Source organism: Quercus suber, unplaced genomic scaffold (assembly GCF_002906115.3).
Source record: "Quercus suber isolate HL8 unplaced genomic scaffold, Cork oak 2.0 scaffold_170, whole genome shotgun sequence".
In the NCBI taxonomy this organism is placed as follows: domain Eukaryota; kingdom Viridiplantae; phylum Streptophyta; class Magnoliopsida; order Fagales; family Fagaceae; genus Quercus; species Quercus suber.
Window position 1 is genome coordinate 869,650 of NW_027069630.1, and position 13,781 is coordinate 883,430.

At 33.3% G+C, this 13,781-nt stretch overlaps 1 protein-coding gene across 1 annotated transcript; it reads left to right on the plus strand.

Annotated features, from left to right (window-relative positions):
- The first annotated feature begins 531 nt into the window (after nt 1–531).
- Nucleotides 532–4,505, plus strand: LOC111987278 (uncharacterized). Its single transcript, XM_065777973.1, has 6 exons — nt 532–1,431; nt 1,613–1,710; nt 2,712–2,736; nt 3,348–3,468; nt 3,561–3,695; nt 3,974–4,505. Exons 1-6 carry the CDS (start codon nt 882–884, stop codon nt 4,176–4,178), a joined length of 1,134 nt encoding a protein of 377 aa, XP_065634045.1. The 5' UTR covers nt 532–881; the 3' UTR covers nt 4,179–4,505.
- The last annotated feature ends 9,276 nt before the right edge of the window (nt 4,506–13,781 follow it).

Consider the following 13,781-nt stretch of genomic DNA (forward strand, 5'->3'; position numbering starts at 1 on the left):
TCCCCCAAAAATCTCTTATTTATTTTGGGTAAGTGATTTTTTTTAACAAGTGGCCATAAAAGGAAAATTGTTTTTAAAGAAATTGCTCCAATCATTAGTAGGAATGACATATGTGAGAAAATTATTGTATATTATCTCCTCTCACATGAATAGTAGATTCTACTAATTAATGATGGGATCTATCATTTATGTGAGAAGAAAAACTACACATTTATAATACTTTGAAAATACATAATAATTCTTCCAACAATGCATATGCAATTCCCTTCATTGGATCGAGAAAAAAAAAAAAAAAAAAAACTTTTCTTTTTATTGTTGCTACTTGCTAGTCAATTTTGTCGAGATTTTTTTATCCGTTGTCATTCAATCATGTCGGGTGAGTAAGTCAAAATAAAAAATTTTACATTGGATTTAGGGATAATCACGTTCAAAGTATGACTTCCATCAACAGCACTGTCGCATAAAACAAAATAAAAAATAAAAGATATTAAAAAAAAAAAAAAAATTTGGTCACCGAAAAGTGAGGGAAAAGACTTTAGATGAAAGACGAGTAAAATCGCAAATCTAGCCAGGATATTCGCCCAAACCATCAAATAAATAAATAAATTTTTTATTTTTGGGTTAAAATTGAAAGACAGTGACAAATAAATTAGAAATAAGAGATGTCCTTGCATTTCTTTGTTTTCTTTCCTATTTTTTTGGAGAGTTTTTAGGTTTTGGTGACGGTCGGGTATGCATTGCTCATCGATTCCAATCTCTCGTATATAAACATATTACTAAACACAAATCTTTGTGTATTTTTGGTTTCTAAATATACTAATAGTAGGAGTAGGAAGGAAGAGTAAAATTTTTTTATCATTTTGGGGTGGGTTGTGTCCGGTATGTTAAGGTGGATCATAAAAGGGCAGAAGCAGAGGCAGACGCATTGGTTGTTGTTGTTTTTTGCTCAACAATCACACATGGCTACTTGCTCTACTACTAGTAGTAGTAGTTGTAGTAATTATTCTAGTATATTTCGAAATGATCCCATGAATCTGTTCTTGTCTAAGAAGGGTTTGTCGGGTTGTTTCAATCTCAAACTCAGATGTTCTTTGAGGTTTGATGCTGACGATGATGACGACGACGATAACAACAGCATTGATCATGGTTTTCACAAGGGTAAAGGATTAGGAATCAGAAAAGGGAAAGGAAATCCAAAGGCAATAATTGGAAACCCAGCATTGGTGGCTCCTCTTCCTCTTCCAATTCCACCTCCTCCTCCGCAGCAATTGCAGTTGCTTAGTGTCTTTGATTTGGACACTGCCACTGCCCCTTTAAGCCAAACTCAAGTTCGAACCCCACAAGAATCCTCGTCGCGCCGCGGATCCCCTCTTGGGTTCTCTGACCGTCCTCTGCCTGATAAGGTGGTTGTTGCTGTTGATGTTGATGAGGGTATGTTCTTTTCTCTTTATTCTTTGTGTAAGCACTTTTTGCAACGTGCTTACTAAATTTGTAATGTATTGGTTGGCGATTTGTCTGGGTACTAAGTTACCAACACAAAGCATATTTTTGTTCTCTCATTTTGTGACTTGTTTATAATTTATGTATTTGCTATTGCTTTGTTGATAAGCAGTATTGGGAAACTTTGTGTCGGCTCTGAACAGATTTATAGCGGATCGTTACTCTTCAAATCATTCTGTTTCCGAGTATCATGTCTATGAGTTCTTCAAGGTATTACTGTTTGATTGTCATCTTCATTCCATTTGTCCTCTAAAGAATGCTCCATATTATATATGTATCCCTCAACATTTTGACCCCTTCCTACATTTATCATCAATAATATTAATGCCCTTGAGACAAAGCTATAAACTATTATGTGGGCTTTGCACATTAGTTGTTACTTGTTAGTTATAACTTGCTTCCTTTTGTGTCATGAATAGTTGAGTACCTCTGTGAGTTCCTGAAATTGTGAATTATTTTGCTTAGTTCAAGTAAAAATGCTTATAACCTTCTTGATTTGATTGTGTCATGCGTTACAACTACTTACATTATTGATAAAATATAACTGGACCTATTTTGTGCTGGACTGCTTGTGAGAGTTGAACTCCTCTGGATCTGGATGTGCCGAGATTAGATGTGTATTATAAGTTATGCCCTTAAATTGTACAAGAGAGCTTGTCATGGATTTCGTAGTAATGTTGGCACTAAAACATTTATTTTTTATTGTTAAGTTATCCACGTACATGTATGTCTTGAACCCAAGACTTTACCCTTCAGCTCATTCTTAAGGGAGAAGGGGAAGGAAGGAAGGGTCTTGAGCTAGAGCCCATTGGCATTACAACTTATAAATGCTGAATACTTAAGTCTATCTGTTCCACAATTTTCACCGGCAACGTGACTTAAATATAATTTTATCAATAAGCAACCCACCTCCCCCTTCCTCCGCTTTCACTCAGTTCTATGGTTGGAAAATTGTGTGCATTTTTTCTTTATGTATTCTGATGCATCCTTCATTTCTGTTACAGATATAGAATTGTTCGCGTGATGAAGGTGCTGNTCTGAATACTTAAGTCTATCTGTTCCACAATTTTCACCGGCAACGTGACTTAAATATAATTTTATCAATAAGCAACCCACCTCCCCCTTCCTCCGCTTTCACTCAGTTCTATGGTTGGAAAATTGTGTGCATTTTTTCTTTATGTATTCTGATGCATCCTTCATTTCTGTTACAGATATGGAATTGTTCGCGTGATGAAGGTGCTGCAAAATATGACCGTTGGATTGACTGATTTGCATCATATGACTATTTTTTAACTTTCATTGGCCCTTCTTAATTTTTAAAATATGCAACTTGAGTTTGAAATTTTTCTAAACAATTTATGTGATGAAATTATTTGTTTGAACTAGTCTTGCTCTTTTGACTCTTATCAAGTTCATTGAATGAAGTGTTTTGTGTGTTTTGGGTGATGTTTATCCTGGATGAAGGTTCTCTTAAACTTTTTAATCAATTTTAATAATGACCTTTAAATTTGAAACTGTTGGTTGATTCTTTATGGATTTCTATATGGACATACTGAGAAATATAAATGGGAATGCATGGACCTCTTATTAGATAAAATGAGAAGGTTTTTTTTTTTTTTTTTTTTTTTTTTTTAATAAAATAAATGTTTTGATGTCCACGGTGTGGTTTGGAGGGTAATTATTCAACTAATGTTTAAAAAATGGTTTGAGATGAATTGTCTCACTGATGCCTTTGAAGCAGCTTACTGACCTCATCTTGTTATTAGTATGATATATTTCTGCATCAGAAATTCAGAATCGGTGCTATACTCGTTGAAATTGTGCTAAAAATCTACTTATGGTGACAGCTGATATTCGTGTCCATGAGTTCTTCAAAACATCGTACTTCAAGATGGGGATCCAACCTCTTCCAGGTGCTCAGAGGGCGCTTCATAAGCTATCAAGATATTGCAACCTATCAGTTGTGACGTCTGTATTATTAGTCAAATTTCCTTCAGCATGCATGATTATATAAACTGATGATTAACTAGAATTTTGGGCATGTACATATGCATTACCAGGTCTCGGCAGAATGCAATCAAGGACCACACAATTGATTGGATTGAGAAGCATTATCCGGGACTGTTTCAGGAGATTCAATTTGGCAACCACTTTGCTTTGGATGGAGAGTCTAGGCCTAAATCAGAAATATGCAGGTCTGTCCACGAACTACTGCATTGTATCTCAATGCCTGTAATTTATAATTTTCAACCATCTTATATATTCTCAAATTTTTTTTTTTTTTTAACTCGTTTCTTTAAACCTCCAATACCAATAGTCTGTTCAAGTACAGTGTAATAATGTCTTGTAATGATGCTAAACTACCAGGTTGTTAGCGGTGCCTTTTACGGACCTTCACTTGTTGGTCCGTGTACACCTCTTGATTTTTAGAGACTTACTGCAGAAACATTTTGTCTTGACTTGTATTTGGCAGGTCCTTAGGAGCTAAGGTTCTGATTGATGATAATCCAAAATACGCTATTGAGTGTGCTGAAGCTGGAATCAAGGTTCTACTTTTTGATTATGAGAACTCATATCCTTGGTGCAAGATAGAGTCTGTCAATCAACATCCTCTGGTGACAAAGGTTTATAATTGGGAAGAAGTGGAGCAACAGCTAATCTCTTGGATTGTGTCCTAGTTTTATAATCCTATCACCGAAATTCACAAAACATCTTCCCCCCATAAAGATACGGTACTGATTGATGGATTCTAGAAAAAAATAAGCTCAGAAACATTCCAATCTTTGTTGGAGGAGCTGAAAGCAGATGAAACAGACCGTTGGGGGATCTTAGCTGTTAGAAAATTTGTAAAGATAAAGTGAACACGGTTCTATTTCCTCCATTATTGAGCCACATAGATTAAAATTGGCTTTCATGTAAAATTGTGGGTTTAAGATTGTTAGATGTGATGGAGACATTAATGTCAGTGCAGTCAAAATTATTTGCAGATTATCTCCTTCATTTTAGTGTTTGTTTTGGTCATGTAGCTCATAGTTATTGTTGGTTATTGGAGTTTAGGCACAAGGGTGCGATTGTATAAGCTTATGAGCTGGTCTAATTTTTAAGCCAGTTTATGTACAGCTTACTTAACGTATCACTTTTTTTTTAATTTATAGTAGAGTTGTACCGGATTTATTTTTTGAACCAAATAAATCAATCTCAGCACTAAATTATACAAGGGCATCAGTTTCTATTACATCATAAAAGTTCAATCATGGTTATTGAGATCATAAAAGTTTAAGCATGGTAGGAGTATTTAAACAACAGTTTTCGTTGTTTAAAGTTTTAAACAACATAACACGTATTTTTACAATACTTTTTCACTCACATATATTTCTAAAAAACTTAAACAATATTACTAGAACAACATTACCAAACGGACCCTTATTGCAAAAGTAGTTCACAAGTAAAATTCCAAACATTGGTCCAAGAAAAGAAGGGTTGTTCACATGTTACAAGTTAGGTACAAATAAAGATCCATTATTCACTAGATGAAGTTTCATAAACAATCTCTTCGATTGTTTCTTAGTTATATCACCACAATTTACAGGACAGCATCACTTCAGTTAGATGTGATACTGAATATAATGGACGCTACTGATAGATGAGCCAAACAAGGGTTGTGGGTATGAACTGTTAGAAAATTTGTAAAGATGAAATGAACATTGCTCTGTTTTTCCCCTTCTCGAGCCACGCAGATAACTTGGCTTCCAAGTAATTGGGTTTCAGATTGTTAGATGTCATGGAGACTTTCATGTATTTGTGCAATTAAATGGATAGAATTTACTTTCAATCTGGTTTGAAAGAAAATTCCTCAAACTACTATTTGGTGGTTAAAATAACTTTTAAAAGTGAGCATTTGTTTAAGCTTAAAAGTGGGGTTATTTTATTTTATTTTTTATTTAAAGCTAACTTACGTATAGTTATTTAAAGTCTGTTTTTTAGAGATAAAAACTATATGGTTACACTTTTACTCAATATAATTTTAATGAAAAAGTTAATGAATATTCAAGGGTATTGGTTTAAGAAAATTTTTTAGAAACTTTTTATGGGAAAATTAAAAAAATAACAAATTTTAGCTACAAAATTGATTGTAGTCTAAGTCTATAACCTTACTCAATATCTTTTTATTGGAGGTAAATTTTGACAAATTCACTATTAATTACATATTTTTCTTTTATCCTCCACACTTGCAAAATTTCTAGAAAATTAAAGATCAATAGTTATGTTATTAATAAATTATTTAAATTACAAGTTTTTGTAGTTTAAAATTATACATAAAATATAAGCTTATAGATTATATAGTAAATAATATCTGATTGATACAAAATTTAACATGTATTAAGAGCATAAATAACATGCAATTCAATTATTAGATTTTTAAAATATGAAATAATATTTATTTTATTAAGTGAGATTGTAGCCAATTTTATAGTTAAACTCTGTCCTAAAAAAAATTGACTTTTTTGATAATTTATTATATTTCACATGAAAACAAAATCAAAACTTTCCTTAACAAATATCCTAAAGACAATCATTAATCGAACCCTAATATTAAAGTCAAATGAGCTATGAATTTAAGTTAAATCCAAGTTTATAAAAATGATGTCAACCAAACCAAACTATATATATAGTGGGAACTTGACAATCTTCAATTTAAGAATTTGATTTAATAAGGCGCTACGTACTTAGCATGCCTTTGCATGCCTCATTCCTTAATTGGAAATGGTCAGGAATGTGGAAGATGAGTGATGCATAGGCCAAGCAGACAGATCAATCGAGGTCATCAAGAGTAAACATACACTGCACCAACATCAGAATTACCTTGCTGCCTTCGAGGCTACGTTTCGTTTCAACGTTGGTATGGATTTCACGTGATTATCAACGTATATGCGTAATGTGTCAATCAATTGCGCGCAGACTTTGACATTTGGAACTCATGGAAATTAAAATACATGCACTTGTTATGACGCAAAGCCGCGTGGGAACCATGCATGAACAATAACACTCAGGTAGATTATCAAGATTCAAGAGTAGCTGCTTCATTCTTATCACAATTCACTGATTATTGGTTACTTTTCTATATCAATAATAGATGTTAGGTCATAGGTGATTGGGTTTTTTTTTTTTTTTTTTTTTTTTTTTTTTTTTTTTTTTTTTTTTTTTTTTTTTTTTTTTTTTTTTTTTTTTTGTTTTTTTNAAATATGATGAATGAGTAATTATATATATATATATATGTGTGTGTGTTCTTACTATGCATAATAATATAAAAAAGAAATATAAAAAAATTTAATCAACGATTTAAAATTTTATTTCAAAATAATGTATAAAAAATAAGTTTATGAATCAAATGATAAATGACATCTGATTGTCACGAAATTTGACATGCATATTAAGAATATAAATAATATACAATCTAATTGTTAGATTTTCAAAATATATAGTTATGTTAATTTTTTTAATAAGAGTTGTAGTCATTAGGTATAATCAAATTGTAGTCAAACTTAGTGGAATTGCACTTTATTATAGTTGGTACAATGTCTGCATATCTAAGTGTTTTATAATGTTTTTTAGAAGTACCAGTGTTTTATGATAAATGCTCATTTAGAGTTTTTTTATAATTAATGTCGGTCCATATCAATGTGAAAATATATATAACATGGAAATTCTTCAATGGAAGTGGTGTTCATATGGGGGCTGAATAAAAATATGATAAATGAGTAATTTTGTAGTAATATAAAAAAGCAATATAAAGAAAAAAGCAAGTATTTAAAATATAAATCAAGTGTTTTATAACTCTAATATCATATGCGTACTACAAAAACTATTTATTAAACTTGACAAATTGGCTAAATATTGATAATAATAAAAAAAAGATTTGGTATGGGCGACCAGGCCGTAGCAAGTCATAAAGGCTTCGATGATTCAAGTTAACTAATCTTTTTTCAGCAATATCTAGACACTAGAGAAATACTAAAATATATAATAATGCAAAAGTTAAAGTATCTTAAATTAGATTAAAGATCATAAAGCATAACAACTAAAACCCTAATTTGTTTACTATTTATTAGTTGAGATCATTGTTAGGGTGTGTTTTCAACAATTAATATATACAACTCATGATAATGAGATTGTGACAGTATTTGAATAAAGATAAATAAGCTTAAATAACTATATATATATATATATAAATGAGATTAAATTCTATAAGAATGGGATGTAAAACTCATGTTTTACACCATCCAATAAGTGATTGCCACATTACTATTTTACTTAAAATTCAATATATCCTACCTCACCTAATAACATCTCAATAAATTCTCAATTTGGTTGGATTTATATATGGGTATTAGAATTAATTGAGTGTGATTGTGTTTATTCAAAAATATGTTATAAGATAATGTGTCATTTTGGAATTGGAGGGGTAAAATATGGGTTTTATACCACGTCCTTATAGAATTTAATATCTCTCTCTCTCTCTCTCTCTCTCTCTCTCTCTCTCTCTCTCTCTCTATATATATATATATATAATTGAGATTTGAGATGTTATAATTAGGGATGACAATTTTTCTCTACCTCACTGCACTTCACCGGGCATGGGTTTTCCCTACTGGGACAAGATTTTTTCCCCGCACTTTAAGGCAGGGCAGAAATGGTTTTAAATTTTTTAGCCCTACCTTGTTCTACTCTATTAGTGTTAAAGATTTAGTTTATATTACTAAACATTTAAATGCATGAATATTAAGACTTTTTTTTTTATTATGATATTGTCTTGTTGAATACTTTGGATAATATTATTTAATCGTTACTAAAAATTAGTTTGATATAATAAATTTAATTGTAATTTCAAGTATATTTATATTAACAAAACAAGTTTTATAAAAAAATAAATTGTAATAGGTGTGGGGCAAGGTGTGACAGATTAACATGAATTAAAGTTTTGCAGGATGGGACATGAAGCCCTAAGGGGTGGGGATAGGGCTAAGCAGTTTGCTTCGCTATGCAGAGTAGAGCGAAGACAAGGTAAGACAAAAACATGCGAGACGAAGGTGAATACCCCATCCTTTAGCCCTACTTGTCGTCCCATTGACATCCCTATAATGTCTAGCTAATAGCTTAGGTCCCATTTCGAATCCGTTTGGAATTCGCTTATTTTGCTGAAACTGAGAAATTTTTTTTGAAAGTACTGTAAATAAAGGTAAAATTTAGGGTCCGTTTGTTTTGGGTGAAAACAATTTCAGGAAAGCATTTTCCGTAAAATAGGCTGTTTGGGTGTAAAGGAAAATTCGGTCAAACGGAAAATCATTTCCGTTGACCTTCAAAAATACCCTCTGTTTACGGAAAATCATTTCCGTTCTCATTTTACCTTCAATTTACTTCCGGAAAATGAGAGAGAGAGAGAGAGAGAGCGAGGAAGCAGAGAGAGCCACGAACCCAGAGCCCAACTCCGGCGACCCACCGCCACTCGCCGTCGACCCACGAAGACCCACGATCCACCGCCACTCGCCGTCGACCCACGAAGACCCACGACCCACCGCCACTCGACGTCGACCCACAACCCACGACCCACCGATCTTCGACCCAGACCCAGACCTTCGACCGTCGACCGTCGACCCAGACCGAGACCGATCGCACCCAGACCGATCGCACCCCACCGAGATCGCATCACGCTCTTCGACGTCGCCTGCGAACCCCGAGCTCCAGTCTGTCGATCGCAGCACCGCGCCGATCACACCGCGCCGCTCGATCTGGCCGCTCGATCTCGCCTCCGCTCGATCTTGTCGTTTCCCATGACCGATCTCATCGCCCATGACCGATCTCTCTCTTTCCATCCATTTTTGATCACTCTCTCGTCCTCGCTCTCTCAGTTTGACCGAATGTGGATTTGATCGAATGGAGTTGTTGTGATTTTTGTTTTTTGAAGTTTATACGTTGAAATTTCTATTATAAAATTTGTTTGGGAACTGAGAAAATAGCAAAGAAAATGTGAGAAAGTGTAGGAAAATAGCATTTTCAGTATACAACCAAACACATGAAAATATTTTCTAGAAAATTTTTCATAATGCAGCCAAACACTCAGAAAATATTTTCCTTTCCCGAAAATATCATTTCCAGAAAATATCTATTTTCCGAAAAATATTTTACGGCAAACAAACACAGTCTTAGCTGAAATAGTACAGTGAGACCAATGAATAGTACCAAAAAGTGTAGTAAGACCTATGAATAGTAGCAAAAATAAGTTGAATAGTAAAATAAGTTGGCAAAAATAATTTTTGCCAAACGGACACTTCATATGTAGAAGATTTTTTTGGGGGGAAAAAATGTATACACGATAAGGACTTATTCTTTAAAAAGAATTATATTACTTAAGGTTTTTTTTTATTATTATTATAATTTTTTAAAAGTATAGTAAAGATTTTTTAAAGATGAGGAAGGATGGCCCCCCATCTTGTCACTTAGGAAGAAGACTTGAAACTTTTTTTTTTTACCTCCAATAAAAAAGAAACCACTTGTAACTCAAGTAGAAATATATGAAGATAAAACAAATTTTGGTTAACCTTTAGAAAGTTAAGGAATTACTCCATTGCTTTGTGAAGTGGCATATATATAAATAATGAAACTTCTTTTTAATGTTTTGAAACTTTTATTAATTGAATTCTAATATTTATTTTTCTGTAAAAAGATTTAAAAAAGAAGAAGATAATACTATTGTTAAATAATATGTATATGATCTCATTACTAAAAGAAAAGAAAAGAATAGTTATATATATATATATATATATATATATAAAGTATGCATGTAATATGATTTAACATATGTTATTTTCTCATATATATATAACAAAATTATTTACACAAAATAGTCATTACATAACTCAAAATATATTTGTTTGTTCATTTAGTCCGTTTGCAAACTATGAATTATCTTTTGAATCATGTTAATCATAAGTAATATTCTTCAAATCAAATTTTTTCTAATAATAATTTAAAATTTTCACAGTTAGAAACTTAAAGTATATTAATAATTTAAAAAAAACTAAGTAGTTTGAAATTAACTTAATTGGTAAGTTTCTTGTCATCAAATAAAGAATTTGAGTTCAAATCTTGCCTACAACAAAAATCAATTGGTATTTTGGCTAATAGTAAATAGAAATCAATAGAGAACAAATGTCTTAGATTCAATTTTGTTGTATCAATAAAAATTAGGAACCATATACAATATAATCAATGTTAAATAATTTAAATAATAAATGTCTCTTATATGCTTAAACATGTGTACTATGAAATAATTAATAAATGACAAATGTAATAAGAATTGTTGGGCTGGGGCCAGAAATCAGGCAGCCTTGGCCCACTCCCAGCCAGGCCCAAGGGCCCACGCCGAGGATGCACGAGGGGTCCGAGGACGAAAGCACGAGGACCGACCCCCGAGGAACATATCCGAGATGACCCCGTCCTCGGCGTCCGAGACCTCGGAAGAGACACGAGCACCTCCCCATCAAAGGGGACTCCTTGAATATCCGAGGAGGAGGGTTCCAGTGCCACGCGTCGGCGAAGGAGCAAGCCTTAGGCGAGCTGTCACCTCTACATTGAATGCTCTTATCTAACCCTCTGGCTGCATTAATGGGGATGTAAACCCTGGACAGGGTAACATTGATTATTGTGAGCCACTCGAGTACGGATAGGACCTCTGATGAGACGGACGATCAGAGAGGAGGCCAATGGATGATCAACGGAAGGAAGGAGGGGATAGGAGGAAGAGAAATATATAAGAAAGGCGAGCAAAGCAATTTGAGGGGGATTGGGGGGGGGGGGATCATTCAAGAGAATGACATAGAGGGACTCAGAGGTCATGTTTGTTTTTTTTGGGGGGGGGGGGGGAGGAACCTCCTCGGACGAGGGCCAAGGAGCTGCCCTTAGTTGTAAGTTGGCTCACTCCCCTTCAATGGAAAAAGGTGGCTTGTGCTCCGTTGTTAGTCTGTGAGGGCCTAACCCTTCGACCCACTCTCTAAAAATGTATTGTTGGGGAACCTATCTAAACCGAGTCCCTACAGAATTTATAGCTCATAATCATGAAATCCACAATTGTCATTTCTTCTAAAATTAATCACACACACACACACACACACACACACATATATATATATATATATATATTTTTTTTTTTTTAAATATTGTCCATATGGACCATATCTCTAATTTTTCAAATGCAAAATAACAAAGTGAAAGTTTTCTCTTTGGAAATAAAGAAATTAAGCTTCTGTTAACGAGAATTACTAGTCTATTTCTAGTAACATACATCATGAATATGTTATATTTGGTTTTTAGTTCAATGAGTTACGTATGGTTAGGGGTGGCAAAATCAACCCAAACCCATTTGTCCACACAAACCCACCCACTTAAAATAGACCCAAACCCACCCAATTATTAGTTAGGTTAAATGGGTATTAACCCAATTAAACCCAACCCCAAAACTACTAAAATTACCAAAATACCCCCTCAACCTAAAAAATGACCAAAATAACACCTAAACCTAAAAAATGATCAAATTACCCCCGAAATCTAAAAAATGACCAAAATACTCCCGAAACCCAATAAATGACCAAAATACCCCTAAAACCCAAAAAATGACCAAAATACCCCCCGAAACCTAAAAATGACCAAAATTCCCTTGAAATCCAAAAAATGACCAAAATACCCCCGAAACCCAAAAAGACCAAAATACCCTTGAAACCCCATAAAAGACCAAAATACCCCTAAAACCCAAAAAATGACCAAAATACCCTCGAAACCTAAAAAAGAACAAAATACCCCTAAAATCCAAAAAATGATTAAAATACCCCCGAAACCTAAAAAAATGGCCAAAATACTTTCGAAACCTTAAAAATGAGTAAAATACCCTCGAAACTTAAAAAATTGCCAAAATAACCCCGAAGCCTAAAAAATTGATCAAAATAACCTAGAAACCTAAAAATGACCAAAATAACCTTGGAACCTAAAAATGACAAAAATAATCCTGAAGTCTAAAAATTGACAAAAATAACCCCGAAACCTAAAAATGACCAAAATACCCTCAAACCTCTAAAGTGACGAAAATACCCCTAAACCTTGAAATGACCCAAATAAACCCAAAACCGCTAAAATGGCCACAAACAACGTGAAACCTCTAAAATTTCCAAAAATACCCTGAAACGGCTAAAACGACCAAAATACCTCTAAACCTATAAAATGACCAAAATACCCCTCAAAATATCTAAAATGACCAACATACAACTAATCCTATAAGATGAACAAAACACACTCGAGGCCTCTAAAATTACCAAAATAGGGGTTTGGGGTATCTTAGTCATTTTTTAGGTTTATGGGTATTTTGGTAATTTTTTATGTTTAGGGAGTATTTTGGTCATTTTTTTTAGTTTTACGGGGGATTTTGGTAATTTTTTAGGTTTAGGGTGTATTTTTATCTACTTACAGGTTTAAGGGGCTTTTTTTGTCATTTTATAGTTTTCGGGGAATTTTGGTCATTTTTTAAGTTTCAAGGATATTTTGGTCATTTTAAGGTTTAGGGGTTCTTTTGGTCTTATTTAGGTTTCAGGGGTATTTTGGTCATTTTTTAGGTTTCAGGGGGTATTTCAGTTAATTTTTAGGTTTCGAAGATATATCGATTAGTTTTTAGGTTTAGGGGGTATTTTGGTCATTTTTAGGTTTAGGAGTTATTTTGGTTATTTTTAGGTTTCTAGGTTATTTTGGTCAATTTTTAGACTTCGTGGTTATTTTGGCCATTTTTGAGGTTTCAGGAGTATTTTGGTCATTTTTAGTTTTCAGGATTATTTTGGTCAATTTTTAGGCTTCAAGGTTATTTTGGCCCCTTTTTTAGGCTCCAGGGGTATTTTAGTAATTTTTTAGGTTATAGAGGTATTTTGGACATTTTTTGGGTTTAGGGGGTATTTTGGTCATTTTTAGGTTTAGGGGGTATTTTGATTATTTTTTGGGTTTCAGGGGTATTTTGGTAATTTTTTATGTTTTGGGAGGTATTTTGGTCATTTTTTGGGTTCTAGGGGTATTTTGGTCATTTTTTGGGTTTCAGGGATATTTTTGTCATTTTTTATGTTTCGGGTGTATTTTGGTAATTTTTTTGGGTTTTGGGGGTATTTTGGTAACTTTTAGGTTTCAGGGTATTTTGGTCATTTTGTAGGTTTCGAGATTATTTTGGTAATTTTTAGGTTTCGGGGGTATTTTGG